At 51.4% G+C, this 19,554-nt stretch overlaps 1 protein-coding gene and 1 long non-coding RNA gene across 6 annotated transcripts in view; one reads left to right on the forward strand and one right to left on the reverse strand.

Moving 5' to 3' along the window:
- Positions 1–870: 870 nt before the first annotated feature.
- Positions 871–2,510, forward strand: LOC138916761 (uncharacterized). The gene is made up of 2 exons (XR_011424145.1): positions 871–998; positions 1,918–2,510. It is a non-coding gene; the product is annotated as an uncharacterized lncRNA (long non-coding RNA).
- Positions 2,511–6,657: 4,147 nt separating this feature from the next.
- Positions 6,658–19,554, reverse strand: part of KMT5B (lysine methyltransferase 5B) — a 53,369-nt gene continuing 40,472 nt past the window's right edge. For all 5 annotated transcript variants that reach the window (XM_070230226.1, XM_023654596.2, XM_023654597.2 and 2 more), the window contains 2 exons: positions 17,386–17,582; positions 6,658–10,849 (listed from right to left, as the gene is read on the reverse strand). In XM_070230226.1, coding sequence (XP_070086327.1) covers positions 9,390–10,849; positions 17,386–17,582 — 1,657 coding nt within the window. In that variant the 3' untranslated portion in view covers positions 6,658–9,389. The remainder of the gene's footprint in view (positions 10,850–17,385; positions 17,583–19,554) is intronic.

Here is a 19,554-nt window from a genome sequence, read left to right on the forward strand (position 1 = left end):
TCCTGGGGTAGGCCAGGCCCCTCCCTGCTTCCAGGACCCAACTCCACATCCCCTAAAACCAAGCTCAATGGACACTTCCTCTGAGAAGCCTTCCCTGCTGTGCCTGCCACCCTCCCCAGGATGCCTCCTGTGTCCCTTGTCCCCTGGGCTGCCCTCATCAGAGCCCCAGCTACAGTGTGTGTGTGTGTGTGTGTGTTTGTCTCTCTGTTGGACTGTGGACAATCCGAGGGCCGGGACAGGGGATTCCCTGGTGCCCAGTGTAGATCATGGTGCAGAGTGGACGCTCAGCAAACGCCCCATGAATGAATGAATGAGGGAGTGAATGAAGGCATCGCATCCCGGAGTGAGTGGCCCTGCTGACAGCCGGTCTGTGGGTGGCCAAAGCTGGGGGAGGGAGAATCCGGTCCTCCGCAGCCCAATGGCCAGAGTCCAAGGTCTGCTCATCTTCACGGGCCCCTCTCAAGCCAACTGACACGGAGGCCTTTGGAAGCCACGTGGCAGTAACATGCTGCCACCCCGGCTGCAGTCTGTTTACCTGACTGGGCGGATGGCTGCCTGGCATAGGGTGTGGCCTACACCCCAGCTTGCCCCACGCTGCCCGGGTCTGCCTCTTCTCTGACCGAGGCCCGGCTGCGAGCCCGGCTGCCCCTCTGCATCCTCACTGTGCCCACTGACTGTCCCCGGGGCCCTGGGTGGAACTTCAGAAGTAGGTGGCGCTGGGCTTGGGCACTGCCCCAGGGCCCCTCACCTCCCACTGGGCAGCCCTCCACCTCACGCCTCTTCCTCCTTCTCTTGGTGGCAGCGAGGGGGCCGGTGCTCTCTTGCCTCCTGCTCGGCCCCGGCCTATCACGCTTTCTCTTCCTGCCCACAGTGGAAGCGGTCAGCCTGGAGGAAAGATGCTGTCTTTGATCCTTGAGCCAGCTCTGCCCCTGTCCGGTGCACACCCTGACCATCGCTGGGCCTCAGTTTCCCCCTCTGTATTTCCGGGCTGTACAGAGGTAGATCGGGAAGGTTCCTTGAGGCCCACTGAGGCTGGGTTTTTGAGCTCAGTGCTGGAGCGGCCCAGCCCTTGGGGCTGCGTGGGAGCCCCCAATAGCAGCAGTTTCTGTGCCCGGAGGTGGGCCAGAGGGCTCGCCAGAGGACAGTGTGTTCCCTGCCCGTCCACCGCGCCCTCCTGGCCTGAAGGCCGTGGCAGCAGCAGGTGGAAGCGAGAGAGACTGCTGCCCGCATCGATGTCCCTGTCGGTCATCCCCCCTCCCCATCCCAGACTTTAGGCCACGTCCCTGGCCCAACACAGAGCCAGCAGCCCTGCTCCCAGCTTCCAGCCCCCTCCGCAGGAGTCACGGGTGGGGTGAAGCGGTCCTGGGGCTCACATCTGGGCATAGCCCCTTTGCCCAGCACGACCCCCTGGGCTCCCCGCTGCACCGGGAGGTAGGAGGAGAGGCTGGCCCAGGGCACCCATGGCTGATGGCAGCCTGCAGCCTTGAACCCTGCCCGGCCAAGCCTGAGGACAGGGGCTGGAGTGCCTGAAAGGTTCCCTTCCCCACCGGCTGGCGGCTTGGCCAGGTCTCCCTGGGTCTGACCCCTGGGGCTGGAGGGATCAGGGCTGAGCAGAGAGAAGATGGGGTGGGAATGGGGGGGGGGGGCTGTGTCAGGAGACGTGAGGGGGGAGAAGGAGCTGCTCGGGTTAGGGGTAGGCAGAGGGAGGGCCAGGCAGAGGGACAAGGGGACAAAGACCTCTGAACCCCATGAGCCCCACAGCCACGGCTCAGCAGCCTCCCACATACTTCCAGCCACTACCCACCAGGGCCTCCCAGGGCTCCCCAGGCCCCCAGCCCTGCCCCATGTGGTGGAGTCCTGTGGGCTGTGTGACACTGGCGGTGCGACCCACTCCGAGCCTCGGGCTCCTTCTCCTAGGACAGCAATGAGGAGCCCAGCCTGCCGGCCTTCAGCGTTCCCCAAGACCCAAGAGGGACTCCCGGAGACTTCCCCCCCTCTCCAAGGCACGGGCTGACTCACATCGCTGTCTGGGGAGGAAGCACAGCCCGGCTGGCGAGGGTCTCGCCACCCAGCAACCTGCCACGGCTCCGGGGGACGGGGGAGTTGAACATTAACCCCTTGGGTGAGTGGCTCCAGCTAAACAAACACGTGTTATCACGTGTCAACAGCAGTTAGGGCTGGGCTGCCCGGCTGAGTCAGAGCTCGGAGCAGCGCTGCCTGCCACCGCCGCCTGGGGGACCACCTTGGGTCAAGGCCCACCCACGTCTGCTGGCCGCCTGTCACTGTGGGATCCCAGGCGAGGCACTGTCCCTCCCTGGGCTCATTTGCCATTCTGCACAGGGAGAGACCCGGCCCTCTCTTATCTGGCCTCCCGGGAAGGCTGCGCCGTAGTTGGGACCGGGGGCCAGGAAGAGGGTTGGGGGCCTGGGCTGGGGCTGGGTTTCAGCGAGCGAAGCAGAGAAAACGCCTCTGGAATTAGACTGTAGGAAATAAAAGCACCTAATAATCCCTGACTGCTCACTGTGGATGAGACGGTGCCCACTCATCGTTTTGCTGTTTTATTTAATCCTCAATGGGGTGGAAACGACTATTGTGTCCCTTTTACAGCGCAGGAGACCGAGGCTGCTGCATCAGGAAGGGGTGGAGACAGAATCTGCTCCCGAGGTGCCTGACCAGAGGCCTCGCCATAATCCCAATGATTCCCCGTCTCCCTCCCATCCCTACCCAGTCTCCTCAGCGCCGCAGGCTGGCCCCACCTATCCCCTTTTAAACCTTCTGGATTGACCTCAAGAACTTATAATCATCCTTCCCAGAGGACACTCTGTCTTTCCGCATCTCCAGGCCTTTGCATGTGTCAGCTTGCCTCTCTGCCCTTTGGGTTTATGAACTCCTATTCATCCCTCAAGACCCTTCTTAATCTCACCTCCTCCCTGAAGCCTGCCTTGATTCCTCAGCAGAAATGGGGTCACCCTCCTCTTTACTCCCTCAGTGCTTCTCACAGACATCTATTCAAGCATCTATCACGCTTTCTCGCTGCTTGTGTACCTGCTATTTGTGAGGGAGAGGGCTGAGTTGCCATCATCTGTGCCCTTTGGGTGTCTAGCACCTATTTGGCGCTCAAGTAGAGAAGATTGTCAAGGGAGCAGGTGAGTCCGGAGAGACCCCCGGGGAAGCAGGAGAGGCACAGGGATGGAGCAGGGTCCCGTGGGCAGAGGAGGCGCGGTTTGTCTGACACAGAGGCATTGACCAGAGGAGGAAAGACCTGGAAAGGCTGCGTCCACGTTGACAGTGGAGACCCGCTCCAGCGGCCGTTTTAGGACGTCGGGGTGGAGAAGGATGTGAGCAAGGCCAGTTGAGCCTGCGTCAGCCAGTGAGGGAGGGGGCAGAGGCAGGGAGAAGGGCCGTGAGGGCCGGGTGTCATGCAGACTCGGGGTGGCACAGGCCACGCCAGCCAACGCGAACTGCTGACTTGGGCACCCGGCCCACTGGCGGGCTCCTACTGTAGCCTCACCATCCCAAAGTGCAGCCTTCTGCGCCCCTGGGGGACAACTGAGGCAGCTGCAACTCTGAGAGGGGCAGCGGGGTGTCCCCGCTCACACAGCCAGCCCGATGGGACCCCAGGCGGGGCCTTTCCTGGGTCAGCTCTGGTCACCTGGAGGCCCCAGGGAGCACAACGCAGCTCGGCAGGAGAAGGAGGTAGGGTCTCTGCGTTTGTGCGAGAGGGACCCCGGAGGGGCCTCCCTCACGCCGCAGGGGCCGGGAAGAAGCCACCACCGTCTGCTCCTTCCCCATCAGCTGCCGGCTCGGCTCGTGTCCCCACGAGGCTGGTCACACACACACCTGAACGGTGGGAAGCCTGTCGCCTCGCAGGGGGCTTCTGGAACGGGAGTCCGCTTTCTGCAAACAGAACCCTGCTTCCCGCTCGCATGATGGCAGCCTCCCAAGTCCGCCCAGGAGGGAACGACTGTCTCGGGGACCACGCTGCATTTCAGGGGAAAACACCAGAAACCCCTGGTCAGACTCGGGCCCCCTCGGCGCCTGGTTACACTTGTGTCGCCTCCCGGTCAGCACAGCAGATGCGCACCCCAGGCTGCAGGGACCCTGGCTGTCGTGTGACTCACACTCCAGATCTGGCCGGGCCTGCACCAGCCAGCGATCAGCGGCCCCGAGCCCCGCTGCAGGCTCCCGAGAGGTGACCTCAGTTCTGTCCAGCATCCTGGTCTCTCAGAACCAGGACTCTCTCCCCGGGCCCTTCTGACCTTGTCATCATTGAAGTTCCGGGAGCCCGCCCTCTGACCTCAACCTCCTCTCCTCCCTGAGAGCTTGTCCAGCTACTGCTCTGCTGTTCTGAGCATTGGAGCACCCCCAGGTCTTGGGCGCGTCTGCTTTCCCTGGCTAGGGGCCCACTCGGGTCACAGACTCATCCTCTCTTCCCTACCCTGTGCGCACTCCAGGGCTCTTCCATCAAGCCCTCTCCTGCCCACCTGCACCTCTATCCTCCAGCCCTGCCATCTGTGTGGGCCCCACCTGGCTGAGAGGCTCACACCTGTGCAGGGCGCGCAGCCACCAGCCTCCCGCAGGAGCCTACACCACCAACTGATGCTAGAAGGTGCCGGGTAAAGACTTCTGTACTGCTCCTACTAGGTTTTTAGTCCGCTTGCTTTCCCTGTCTCATTTCAAATCTCCTTCATGCTCCTCGAGCTCTGGGGCTCCTTCTCTCCTCCTGGCTCTCAGGTGACCTCGCCTCCTACTTCAGACACAATAGAAGCCCTCATGGTGGAAACTGCTCCCACACACCCACCACCCCTTCTCTTGTTACCAAGGAAGATGGACCCAAGCTCCTAAAGCCACCGTCCTCCCCAGACTCTCTGAACTCCCCCGCCCCCACCCCGAGGAGGCTCCCCATCCCAACAGTTAGACCCGCTTGTTCTTTATTAACAGAAGGAAGCACGTCCTCAACTCCACCTCCCCTCCAGCTGTCCGCCTTCCCTCCATCACAGCAAGGCTTCCTCTCTTCCCACCCTCAGCCGGGCGGGCTCCTCCCCAAGTGCCATCCCAGGCCTCACTCTGCCAGCTCAGGACCCTGACGGGGCACCTGTGTACCTGGGCCCAGAGGGCCCTGGGGCTCTGTCCTCTTCCCCTTGGTTATCTCACCTGCTTTAATTACACCCCACACCAAAGACTCCCCAGTCTTGCCTCCCCACCCCCAGCAGCACCTATTATATAACAGGTGTTCATTAAGAAACGCCATTTCACTCCTGCCACCCTGGATGCCGCCTGCTCGGGGCCTCGGCCTGGGTTCCCATCTCCAAACTCCCTGCTAGCCTTTAAGGTCCCTGAGCAGGGCCAGCAACGCTCTGCTTCCCCTTGACAGACGCAACAGGGTGAGTCACCTCCAAGAGGTGGAAGTCACTGTCTGCTGCAGTTTAGGGGAAAAACTCACAAATCTGAGGAGAAAACACAATGCGGTAACAGACTACCTTTTTAAAAGAACGTTACTGCAGTCACCTCCATGAGACTGCAGGCCATCTCCCGTCCCCCCGATTAGCAGCCTTCCAACCGTTTCCAGGAGCAGGAGCTCGACACCCCGGGAGAGCGAGCGGCAGAGGTGCCAGGGAGGGGGAGGCGCCCTTCCCACCCCTGCCCATTCTGCAGGATCCACACGCTTCTCCTCTGAGCCGATCACAGGCAGTGCCCAAGCCGGGACATCAGAAGGCTGATCTTCTCCCCCTCCGGTGTGCCAGGGTCACACCTGCCATGACCCTGGGCTACAGAAGTGCCCTGGAGGTCAGCAGCTTGTGCCATGCTTGGTGCCACCGGGGTCTGCAGCACACATGAGGCGGCGCACGTCAGTGACAAGGGTGGGCATCTGTGAACAAAAACCACACAGGGCTCTGCGCGGCATGCCGCAAGCTGGCGGCCACCGGTCACTGGAAAGGAGTAACCCACTGGAGAGCAGAGAGAAAGCCCGTGCCCGCATGAGCGGCCGAGCGCCAGACAGGTGGGCCCTCGCTCAGCCTCTCTTCCTGCGGGAACCCAAGTTCGGGCGGACATTTCCACCACCCGGGAAGTCTGCTTTCCAGTGGGTTGCACCCCTCACCCCGGCTGCCCTCATCGGAGGGGACGCAGCTCATCCTGAAGCTTAGCTGGCGACCGGACCAGGTGTCTACACTGACTTCCAGGCGCCGGCAAGACGAGCCCTGGGGATGAGCGGCTTGCTCAGGGGCACCGGGGTGCTGCAGAGCTGGGCAAACTCAGGTTTCCGGACTCTATGCCAGTTGTATTTCCTCTTCAACTAGGTTTTGCTACATTAACTGGAAGAAAAAAGGCCCCCGACAGTTTGCGGTCTGTCAGTTTTGTCCAATTCGGTGAGGCAGGAGCCACTGACAATCAGGCTGCACAAGCGTCCTGGGGTTCCGGGCTGGGGTGTGAGTTTAGAGGGAGCCTCCCCGTTTCGAGAAGGACGGGAGCTCAGGCCCTGGTCTCTCAGACCGAGTGGAAGCAGCCGCGAAGGGACCAGGGCTCCGAGGGCCCCAAGCTCTGAGACAGAAAAGCTCAAGAAACTCTGATTTTACCAATTCTACCGTAAATGAAGACCTTGTGGAGGAAGTCAGCGCTTTAATTTTTTCTTCTCAGATACAGTGAACACCGGCCAAATTGTTTTAATTTCCGAATTTATTAAAATGATTAACCTCAATACTGCAAGTGCATGTACAAAATATTTGTAAAAAATGTTTTTAATGAAACGTTAAAGAACTTACCTCAAATGCTGAAAAAGTCCTTTTTTCATTCTTTCAGTACAAGGAATACATTGTATCTCAAAAGTATTACAACTCAGCAAAACAATTTAAAACAGTAATTTGAAAAACGATTGAAAATTGAATACTTTACATATATTTCTATGATCGTTTCCTAATTCTTACAATGCCAAAATCTTTACCAATCATTGCATAAGCTCAAGCTAAGTTTATTGAACGCAACCTTTTCGCGGCGGTCGCCAGTGTGCGGGCTCGCGCTTCCACGCGGACAAGCTACGGCGGAGCCACGGTGGCCCGGGGCCCCTAACCTTCAAACGGAAATTGGCTTTTCCTGGCAGACGCTTGTGCACGCCAACTCCCGGGCCGGCCGCCGCCAAGGGCGCTGCTCAGACCCACGGGAGGATCGGCCTCCAGAGACAGGCCGGAACAGAGTCCAAACATCGTAAATAAGTTACTAAAATTAAGCTTAAAAATGGAGAGAAGTGGGAAATGTGGTATTTTGTTGCTTTTTCCTTAAGACTGAAATTCCTGAAAGGGCTATTGTTGGTATTCCAAGAAACAGCTCCAGATTGAGTCTCTGAACCTCTTCCAACGCTCCAGACTAGGGGGACTCTGCAGACAGGCTGGGCCGGGCCTTGCTTAGCCGCGGGCCTCCACTTGCCCTGCAGAGGGTCTCTAACGGGCTCCGAGGGCCTCGGGACAGGCCTGGCGGGGCCGCCCTACTTCTGGAGGTGACGCGCGCTGGCCGGAGCAGAGCGGGGCGAGTGTGTGTGTGTGCAAGGCAGCCGGCCACGCGCTCCCACGCGAATACCTGAGGGTGCGACTGCGCCGCCAACAAGGAGACGGGTAAGACTACGGGAGTAATGCCTCGAAGAACAGGAGGAGAAAAACAATTCTAAAGTTAAAAACCTTTACGAATATTATTAACTTCTATTTGAAACCTACTAGCAACAGTTTAAAGGAACTTAGTTTAAATGATGTCCCCAGAGCCTGGAAACCGGTAGGAATCAGTAAGTCCTAACAGTAAGCATTGAGGTTTTCTCCAGCGGACTTTTCGTTACCTGCAGATTCCTTTGAATATTTTAAGACATGGGCTACTTTTCTCTAGACACTACACGAGTCCTCTAAATTGATCTCACTTAGGAACACTGGATATCTGAAGTACATGTACACATTTCCCAGAAATTAAGAGACCCACTGGCGTCGAACACCTGTTACAGATTTATATTCCCAAATTCTTTGCCCAATGATTTGTAAATTAATCCAGAGACATGAAAGATTGGTATGGAACATAAAGTAATAATCAAAAATTTGCTCATTAAGTTACTTAAAATTAATTTCTCTTCTCAAAGTGCTTCAAAAAACAAATTAAATCTGACTCCTCTTTTGTTTAACTGATAATATAGTCAAAAAAATCTTTGATATTTTCATACATAAACATAAGCCAAGAACTCCCACTGATGCAGTGCTTAAAACTATATATTTATAATTTCCTATTTTATTGGCATGAATATTTCTAAACTTAAAAACCTTCCTGGTAAGTTCTTTTAATTTCTTATGACAAAAATTTCTCACAACACACAAATATTTACAACATATACACTGTTTTCAGTTCTTTACAATGAATTTCAAAGACAAACATTTTTTATAGGTTACCACAGAACAAAAGCTGTGACTCATGTTTTTATTTCATAAACTATTATAAGTTAAAGTGAATAGAGTTTTTAATATTCCTTGTAGCATTTTACAAGTGCAACAGAAAGCTTGAAGACCCAAATGAAGACAGCTGTAGTTCATTAGATAAATGTTGCTTGTTGTCATCACATTGTTCACAGCAAATTTTTGAAAAAATAAGCACCAATCATCCTTGCAAAGAACAATTTTATCTAAAAGGATTGAAAAGTGTTAAATACAAGGTCTTTAATTTACATGACAAGCAATAAATACGCTGCATTGGAACTCATCTTGCACACCGCCACCCTCGTACATATAATGTACTGGGAAGGGAGCCACCACGAATGTCACTGTACTTTTGTTTTTCAAGAAACCAATCTGACTCCCAACCGATGGTTTGCTATTTTAACCAAGGCCACGACAGTACACCTGGGCCAGCAGACAGTGTGAAACTGACACAACTCCAAGGGGAAACATCTAGCAAGTAAATCAAAAAGCCAAAGATCATTGCTGGTGATATTAGCATATACTAGAAAACCTTAATATGCTGCTACTATGATTTGTTTTAAATTATTGTTTAGTCATATATTAAAGAGCCAGGTGATGCTCTTAAAGTTAAAAAAAAAAAAAAAGAAAACTGTGTAGCCATGTTATTGTCTTCAACGTCCTGGGTGGAAAGTCGCTGTCACTGTACAGTTTTGCTTGAGCCTTTCTTTCACAACAGGGCTTAGCCTCTATCTCCGAATTGCACATAAGAAGGCTACTGAAAAAGCACAATAAAAATCTGCACAAACCAGACTTCAGGAGAGTCCGCGCGCGGTACGCGCGACAGCACTACGCTGAGAAGGGAAGAGACAAGAGAAGTGCTGCCACTAAAATGTTCCGGCTGAGGAATAATGGACTGGAATTTTTTATTTCTTTAAAGTAGTTATCCCAGGCCAGCTTAAGACCGAGAGCTTACGCGTTAAGCCTCAGAGACTGATCCTCTCTCCTCCTGGAGGAAATGTCAATGTCTATGGAGTCCTTCCCAACTATCAGCCTCAATCGCTTGGCGGGAGGAAGAGGAATGAAGTCATCTTCAAAGTCGTCGTCGTCGTCGTCCTCTTCGTCGCCCTCCGAAGAGGAGGGGCCGTCGGTGCTCTCCTCCTCATACTGACTGTAGTCGCCGACTTCCATCTGAGACTCCAGGAGAGAAAGGGGGTCACTACAGCACACCCCGTTTTCATGAAGCCCCTCCACATAGGACCCCCTACCTTCCTCGTCCCGTTTGAGCTGGATTTTTAGCTTCGTAGAACTACTGCCCGATCCTGAGTTAAATCCATTGTTAAGCTTTGCTACATAGAGATTATTATCATTTTCATGGTCTTTACTCAACTTGATGCTTATTTTTGAAGAATTCATTCCATCACTCTCTTGGTCATTTGCCTTGCTGCTGCTATCATGACGCCTGCGAAGAGTCAATTTGGGAATCCCAGAGTTATTCTCCAGGATTAACTGTGCATCATACCTTGTGATTCGCCTCTTCTTTTTACTTTTTGCAGTTCTGAAGTTGTCTTTTGCTTTGAAGCTATCTGATGTCACAACCGAACCGCCCCCAGGCGAAGGGGCCCAGTCCGTGTAGCTCCCAGGCAGGCCCTCTGGGCCGCTGTGCTCGCCCTGGTCAGAGTGGGACCCCATCACATCCAGCGCCACACCCGCTTTTCCAGGGGAATCATGCACCGGAGTGGATTCCTCGGGTTTTGCCGACTGTTTCACAAGTTTTCCTTGTCGCGATTTCTTTTTCGACATGCTGTTGTCAGTCTTATGACACTTTGCTTCCCCATTTTGTGCAGTTTCGTGAGCCAGTTCTTCTTCCTGCACTGCAGGAGTCGGCTGCTCGCCACTGTCAGGGCAAGGCTCCGTCGAGCTGTCCTTATAGCCGTCCAACGTATTTGGTTCAAGCTTGATATCAGAGGTCTCCTTCAGATTCGTTCTCGTCCTCATCGACCGCCTGGGGGTGTATGTGCAGGGAGCGCCCTCCCCATGCGAAGGAGCACCTCGGCCAGAGTTCTGTTTGTGCTCTCTTGCTGCGTGTCTCGTTAAGCACCCACCAGCCACGTTGGCCTGGACTGGTCCCTCGGGCTCCTTATCTTTTCTAATGGGCAAATTTTTATACAGAACTACTTTAGGCTCTTTAAGTACCAAGTTTCCCATTTCGAGTTTTCTCGAAGCGCTCTTTTGCTCCAGCCGTTTGCAGTGATTTCGGAGTTTTGTCTTTGAAGGTAAAGGCTTTGCGGGCTTCCTCAGCGTCTTTGGTGCCCTGGAGCTGCTGGCGTGGGTTAGCGTGGACGAGGTAGAGCGGGCAGAGGCTGGCGGCCTCGTCAGTCCTCTGCCCTTGCTGTTCTTCTTCACACCAATGGAAGATTTTCGGGTAGAAGCTGCAAAGTTAAAGAAAATAAAAACAAGGGTGAAAACCATTCTTGGTAACACAGCAGCGTACAACAAGACAGTGCCCCAACCCAGGCCAGTAGCTATGAAATGCCCAGGTTATACAAACGTGTGGAAGACAGACCTGGCCCCCAGCTCGGCTTCTGCCAGCACGTAAGCATTCCCTACACTGTCTCCCTTTGAGTTCTCCGAGTTCTGCCGCGTCTGCTCATTTCTGAGGTAAGTAATTTCATGGTTAAAGAGCTCTGAGCATAGCAAAGATTGAGATTTCACTCCAAGCTTGTCCTTCATCATGACACTGGTCCAAACTAAATATTTCTTTTCCTGATTTAGTATTTTACCACATAAAAGACTCGAAGTAAAGCTAAGTAAAAATCAGTGTTTCTTCCCTTTCACAAATTCTTCTTAAACTCATCATTTTAAATATGTTTCCCAAATCCATCACTCATTAACTCAAAGTAAACATATGACTCGGCCAGTAATACAGGACAGAAAGACGTTACCAATGGGCCCTGAGACACGAAGCCTATCACGATGGTCTCACACAAGAAACAGAACTCAGAGCCGTGCTCTTCCTGCCAACAGACATTCCCCCCAAGTGCTGCACTATTCTGAGGCGTTCCTGTCAGCCCCGGGAGGAGCAGCAGAGACTCCGAAGGGGTTCAGGACTGACTCGGCCCCTCCCTCCAGTGAGGGTGGGCTGCCAACGAGCAAAGAGAACGGGGCAGAGGCATGCTGCTGGCGTGACACTCTCGGGACAAAGGAGGATCCAATTTCCTTCCTACGGACCAGGATACAAACAGCTTGTGATGATCCCACTGGGAATGACAACTTGAGAACTAATGTGACAGCCCAACAGGTTCTCGAAAGGCTTGTGTGTGACTCTAGTTTACGTTGCCCCGTAACGAGCCTCCGACCTGCCACCGACTTTCTGCCGTCTTCAGGTTTTTTCTCTATAGTTACCTTTGGACCTGCGTTTGTAATGTTGTATATGAGTCAAATTCTCAATTACTTAGCCCTCCCATCCTCCACCCGAAAACCTCCTCCCCATCAAAATACTCCTTCAAATCACTCACTAGCGAAGCTGAGACGACCAAACGAATAATCACCATTTCTCGCCAGGAAACAAGGAGAATAAAAAAACCACCAAAGTGGGTAAATCCAGCAAACTGCCCAACAAAGACTCTCGCTGACTACATGCCTGAGGGTTGCCAGGGCGACTGCTGCTCCTTCTGCACGGCTAAGCAAGTAAGTTACCATTAGTTAGTTCACACCGAGAGGAGGAAGAATGCATAACACGCATTCCACAAACATCAAACCAGCAAGAACAGAAGGCTCTGTACTCAAGATCGGCTCGTGAACGGCTTCAGGGCACTCAAAGCAGCAGAACTCCCAGGAAGGAGATCCACTGACTGAACCAAGAACACGCTCATCCATGTGGGCTACTCCCAAGGAGGCGGCGTATTTTTAGAAGAGTAGAAGTAGTAAAGCTTGGATGCCATTCGAGAACTGACGTATCATGAACTAGAATTATACGGAACTTACTAGAAATTATCGTTTAAATATAAGGACGTTCAGGGAATTCTTTCGCTGCAGTATTTCTTTATGCTTACAAGGCTTCCCACCAGGTGGACGGAGACGTTTACTGACATGAACACACACTGGGGCCCTGGTGCTCGGCCTTCTCAAATGTGACTGACTAGGCGAATCCTCTGCTCAGCCTAGGACTCCTCAAGGGCCGCTCCAGGTCCAAACTCTGCTTCTCAAGCCTCCTTTGCCTTCTCCCATCCCATTCGCATTTCGTTCCTGCCATTACCGACACAATGTCACATGCGCTTTGTATTCTTGACAGCAACCCCCGTAATTTGGATCCAGCCTTGTCCTCTAATGAGAGCCTTTGCCTGACAACCTCCTTGCCACGAAACCCAGCGAATACTTTCCAGCCCTTACCTTCTTCCTTCCTCTGCAGAATGTGCGATCACTAACCACCCTTGCTCCTGACAAAGCCTCTCCCCGGGGCCGTCCGCGAGAGCGCTCTCCTGACCGTCCTTCCACGTCCCCGTGGCTCTTCCCCCACCTCCCCTGCACTGCATTCCTCCCGCTCTGCTGGCCTAGGCTCTCCAGACACTCTGCACATGGTCTCTGGGTGCTCAGCATCCGCTCCTCCATGGCTAGCACCATCAAGATGCTGGCAGTTCCCGAACCGCTTTCTCTAGCCTGATTCTCCTAATCCCCGAACGGCCGGAACGCTTTTCCTAGTGCGCCACGTCACTTCTGGGCTTTACCCCTTTTAATAACCTAAGGCCCTAAGAATCAAGTACACAGTTTTAAATTAGGGTCACATCCCTTCTTCCCAGCCTCTCCAGCCAGGATGAACTTTCTTCAACTCCTACACTCGTCCCCCTTTCTTCATCAATGAAATTCCTCTGCTTTGAACGTGCTTCACTTGGGCAACTTCTCACCCCACTTAAGACTCAGCTTCGGAAACCCTGCTCTCGGGGAGCCCGCCACGACTTCCTGCCTGAGACAGGCTACCCTTCCCATGTATTCTCACGAGCCCAGAGACTCCCTTACTTGGGCACTTATTTCAATCCATTAGATGAATCATTTCACGGTGATTCTGAATCGGGGCTCTCCCCCTTCCACCCGTCCTTCCCACAGAGTCACTGTCAGCTGACTGCAGTGAACCGCTGACAAAGCACTTCAGTGTGTTTGTTTGTGTTCTAAAAACCACAAAACGGACTAAATTGCTGCTCCGCATTATTTCCGTACAGATTTCCCTTTCACGTTTACGTATTTCTCTGTGCCTTCTCATTTCATTTGAAAAGGATTCTCTCATCAAAAGCCCACCTAAAAGGTGTGCTCCTCAATGAAAGGTCAAAGACGACACAAACAAGCTGGGCAAGAGATGCGAGCAACGGGACCAAGATGACAGTCCGGGACGTGCCAAGGGCTCTCACTGTCCCAAGAAGGTACCACACTAGCCTTGGGGGCTTCGAGAACGCCAGTGACAGCAGGCTAAAGACGGGGCCACAATGGCACTAACAAAAGTCTCTCGAGAGACTAGATTCTGACTAAGTGGAGTTAAGGTATGCCTGTGGCTCCCTGGCTCCTGCACTAACACCCATGCATGGCTCGCTTCCCTAGTGGCTGCGACATGTCCCAAATGCATAAACCTAGACAGCAATTTCAGGTGGAGAGACACAGTCTTAGCAATTATTGCATACTAGGTGCTATGCAAAATAGCCAAGGAACTATAATCTCAATCTTAACAAGCATTCTTTGAAGAGCTATTACAGCTATGTGAAAACCAAGCTTCACAGACTAGAACGTCTAAGACTGTCCATCTAGGGAGGGGCAGAGCTGGGATGCCGGCTGAAGTCTGTGGCTCGAGACTCCAAGTGTGTAGCCATGCTATTACACTGCTTCTAAGGTATACCACCAAGTTCTGACGGTGCCAGGCCCCACTCAAGGGGCAAGGACCCATGGCACGGCTATCATCGTCACTTCAGGGTGTCCTCAAAAGCCTAAGGTAGCCCTGTGTGGGCATGAAGAATTACAGCCAGATACAAGAGCAGCAAATGATGACAAAACTTCCTAAGGGCTTGGGCTGCGTCCACGCTCTTTACAGAAAAGCCCCAGAAATACACACCATCAGTCTGAATCAAGGTAAACACGAGGCCTGCACACGGCGTGGCATCTTCAGAACCCGAGGATCCAGAAAACCCTCAATAGGACTTTAAAGACTTAAGTTCAAGGAGTTTATTAGGCACAAGAAGCAGCTTCTACCTTACGTGACCAACACAGACTGGCAACGGCCGCCTGGAGCAATGTTGGAAAGGACTCTGAAGCAGCCTGTAGGCCCAGCAGAAGAGCATTCAGATCACTCAGTGAGGTCTGTGACAGGCGAGAGAGAAGTGGTGACCCAGCCCACTCTTCCCAGGACAGGAGCTCCTTAGTTAAGGTAAACTTATTCCACTGGCTGAGGCTTCTGGATCTTGCACTGACTTGTGGCATTTACAGTGACTCATGTCCCACATCACAGCACTGATTATGGGCGGTGGCCCAGCCATTTAGGCACAAGAGGCCTAAAAAAGCAGAATCTTCTGCTAACAGCATTATCATTGAGGTCTGTGGACTGAATTTGTGAAAATGGATTTCTTGCTGTCTCCCCTCTCTGAATCCTAAAGCAAAACAGTCAAGTTGTGGCTCTCAAGACACCTTTCAAAAAAGGATCTGTGTGGAAGGAAGAACTAATTTTCCTTCCGACTAGGCAGAAATGTTTCTTTAGAAAGACTACACATGCCGTTCAAAGAAAGCAGTTCCTGTGTCAGCTGCTAACCTCCAGCCGAAGTGCAGACTGAAGACGGGCAGCCAAGCCCAGAGAAAGCAGCCGGCACCCACCCCGACCACGGATGCCCACCCCTCTGGAGGAAAGGCTCGGGCCACTCCGGCGGCATATCCAGCTGCAGTTTCAAAGCCTCTTTCCTTCAAACAGGTAGAAGGGTATGGCTGAGACACAAAACACCAAAAGAAATACAGTCTAACAGAATCATGTAAGCTCCTGAGCAAATGCCGCTGTGAGCAAGACTGGACGCCCCACGGTCTCAGAGGAGTGCAGGAAGCCTCCGGCTCCTGCAGAGCACTGAGCCACATGTGTCAACTGTCACACGACCCTCAAAGGTGGTCACACCAACCCTTCAAGTACTCAATTCTTCTGCACAAAGGTAATTCGAGTACGCTAAGCGCCTACCATAGGCAGTCACTGGAAGTGCTGTACTCGTATTCTGTACCACCGAGACTACAGCTCCGAGGATGGCCTGCTCCCTCCAGACTTAGAAAATGGCAATAACAGTCCGCTCTGGACAGTCACTTGTGTACCTGCCCTATCCTGGAGCTACAGCACAAGCTCCCTGAGGGAGGGGCCCAAGTCTCACACACCGTTGTACCTTTTCAACCAGCCGGCTTTTGGTAAGTATTTCATTTATTAATAAAGATTCCTTAGATGGTCACATGGTACACTCAGCACTTTCTAAAAAATAGCTGCATCCTGATCTTTTAAACTAAGTAGTATACTGAGCTCAGTATCTATACACAGGTAATATAGTTAATGCAGAAAAACACAAGACACCCCCACAAATGTCACAGAGCCATTCAACGTGGACAGTGTCACGGCTGTCTCCACGTGTGGCAGCAGCCTGCTTCCAAGTGTTTTTATGTATATATTTATAAAATCGGCTTCACAAGCCTCCAGTTTCACCAAGGAACCAGACTCAGCAAACAGACGTTGATTATGCCGCATTTATTATTAGAACCGACAGTCAACAGTGGATGGCGGACTACCTGGCCTTTTCTCTTTGGACATACTGACCGAAGAGGAGCACAGCACTGCTCTTAGCTGACAGGCTGCGCTGGGCCTCTGAGTCCTAGCAGCAGGTGGGTTCAGCGACAGTCACCATCAGGGGACACACCTTCCCTTTTCCCCAGGATTTTCTGTAGGGGAGGAGGGCACCCAGCGTTGGTTGCAAACATCTGAAGACAGGGAGAAGAGCCTCAAGTGAGCAGCTCTCAGAAGGGACTCAGGCGCTAAGAAGTGTCTGTGGACATGGGCAGCGCCCGAACAGGCATACTTTGGGGAGCAGCAAGTCAGAGCTCCTAAGCTGCATTCCTGTCAGACACAAGTCAGACTAAAGAGCTGACTGCTCTAGCGGCACCTAGAGGAGACTAGTGTCACCAGATGAAACCCAGCAGCAATCAGTGCTTCCAGGACTGCAAAGCGCCAGACACGAAGTGTTTCCTTTTGCTTGTTCAGGCTTCCTTCTTTCTTTCCTCTTTCTTCTTCATTCTCTCCTTCCCAGTTTCCATTAGATCTTGCACCAAACACAACTGGTATCTTAAAGCTTGCTTCTTCTCAACTCTCTCGCTACTTTCGGTAATGGCTAACACAACACGTCACAGTACAGCGACGTTCAAAATGCTCCTCTATCACAATTCTGAGTCTGGTAACTGGTGGTTTGGTAAATTGGGTCACTCGTTTTGGAAAAAAGCAAGCAAGCAGTAAAAAGGTGGAAGCCTCGAGGCCAGAAGCTATCGACTCCGCAGGTCCCTCATCCACCCTGAGACTGGCTGGGCGCGGGGACATGCCTGTGCCTGCGAGTCCGCCCAGTCCTTTGTCTTCTCAGAGGACCTAACGACATCATTAGCATGAAACTAACACTTGAAAATGTGTCTCTCAAACATATGACGATCCTGGAACGTATGATGAAGAATTTAACATCCAGTTACCGAGTGTTCCAGAAAGGCAGACAATCCCATCTAGAGTACCAGGCTGAATCTGGAGGCAGGATACAGACTGCCTGTGAGCTCAAATCACTTCTAGAACCTTGCAGTGCTGCTGAAGCGCACGAGTCCGAGTTTCTCTCAATATTTAAAAGATCAAAACTATTGAAGCATGCTTTAGAAAGAAAATTATGTGAAAATACTTAAAAAAAAAAAAAGATATGCTTATCAAATCTCCCTTACTTACTTGCATTGTTTTTTTCCTGAGTGGTATCTGCATCAGTGTTAGAGCTGACAGATTGACTGTCTGAATTTTTGCTGCTGTCCCCTAACTTTTTAAGCCTATTTAAGCGTTTGTCTGTTTCTCTGAGTCCGTATTTGCTATTGATAACAGGAGCAGGCGCAGGCAGTCCCACTCTGGATTTAAAAGCACCAGTTCCCCGTCTGAAAGAGAAAACAGCACAGGTTAAACAAACAGCATCCTTACTTACAACAAGCTTGCTGCTGAGGACCCCTGGCCACATGAGGTCAACAGACGTGATGAACTGATGAGGCCTCAATCATCACTAGAAATCTGTTAAGTCTAGGACTCTCAAAAGAAATTAAATGTACATATAAAATCAATGCAAAACACCTTCTAGATTTAAAATAAAACCAACTGTTATGACTACTGTCAATCAACTGTTAATTGCCCATGAGAAACTATTGGATCCTGTAGAATTTCATGTGTAGGTAAAAACAGATAACTAATTGTTCAATTTCAAAACTGGTTGGTGCAATAGCTAGGTCTAAAGTGTACCTTAAATAACCCACCTGTTAATTATGTTGCAGCTTTGTTCTGCACAATTTAAGACTACATTACTGAATACTGAGAATTAAGGAATTAAAAAAAAGAAATCAGAAAATTTCCATAAATTAAGTCACAACTTAGAACTTAATGTTACACACAAATAAACAAACCCTAATGAAATACTGCATAAGAAGGCTAGGCTATATTAGTGAAAATTTGACTGCTGGAACAATAGAAACTGTTAAATAATTCCTTCAAAGTTATTGAAATAAACGTGAAGGATCATAATTAACAAAACGTAATAAATAAAAGACATCAGAAGGGCCGGCCCGTGGCTGAGTGGTTAAGTTTCTGCACTCTGCTTTGGTGGCCCGGTTTTGCCAGTTTGGATCCTGGGCGCGGACATGGCACCGCTCATCAGGCCACGCTGAGGCGGCGTCCCACACGGCACAACCAGACGGACCCACAGCTAGAACATACACCCATGTGCTGGGGGCTTTGGGGAGAAGAGGAGGAAAAAAGAAGAAACAGACATTAAAAGTCTTGCTGTCACCACTGGACAAGGACGATGTGTGTGCCCTGTGTTAATTATTTCTATTTATATAAATTCTTCTAAAGGGAGGGTGCTTATAAGAGCTTCTCCTAACTTCCTTAATGAATCTAGCTTGGCAAATCTGTGCTTTATTCCGTGTATAAAGGTAAATTTCTACTCAGCTCTCTTAAAAAGAATAAGTAAATTCTAAATTAATGAGGTTAAAAAAAAGTGCTACACTGCACTTAAAAATGAGAAATCCCTTTGGCCAAAATTGCCTTCACTGGCTTGCCTTTTACCGGCTCAGCTTGTGAAAGCCATATAAGAACAGATTTTGACCCTGTGGCCAAACTGTGGACACCCTCTATCACACAAGCAGTGCCACCCTCCGTAAGATCCCATGTGATTTATTTTTTCCAGGATGTAGACGAAGAGAAAATAATTTTTCTCACCTGAGGAATCAGAATGTTTTACCTTTTGCTAAGGGACAATGGAAGCTTTATTTTCTCTCCCTACCTTCTTCCCTCTTGATGCTAGAGAGCACAGACCAAAACCTAATGCAGAAACTATTTTTGGTAAGCAAGGTGGGCATTCTTCACCTCCCCAGAATGGATCTGGAATTCGGCTTTTATTTATTTATTTTTTTTTTGAGGAAGATTAGCCCTGAGCTAACATCCGTGCCCATCTTCCTCTACTTTTTTATATGTGGGACACCTACCATAGCATGGCTTGCCAAGTGGTGCCATGTCCACACCCGGGATCCGAACCAGCGAACCCCCAGGTAGCCAAGGCGGAACGCGCGCACTTAACCACTGCGCCACTGGGTCAGCCCCTAGAATTCAGCTTTTATTAACGCTTTTGTAAAAACAACAACAAAAACTTACTTTGGGACTGCCTCAATTCTTTTTTCAAAAAGGGCAGGAGAAATCACTGTGAAAACCTCTAGGGAACCTTCACCAAGCAGGCACCCAGTTAGACTGCACTCCGTTCAGGGAGCACATGAGTAAACCCCAAAGGCGACTGAACTTCATATGGATTAAGAAGGCAGGACATTATTTTCAGATATTCTATGCCTTTTTACCATAACTTGTAAC

Source organism: Equus caballus, chromosome 12, assembly GCF_041296265.1.
Source record: "Equus caballus isolate H_3958 breed thoroughbred chromosome 12, TB-T2T, whole genome shotgun sequence".
Taxonomy (NCBI): Eukaryota; Metazoa; Chordata; class Mammalia; order Perissodactyla; family Equidae; genus Equus; species Equus caballus.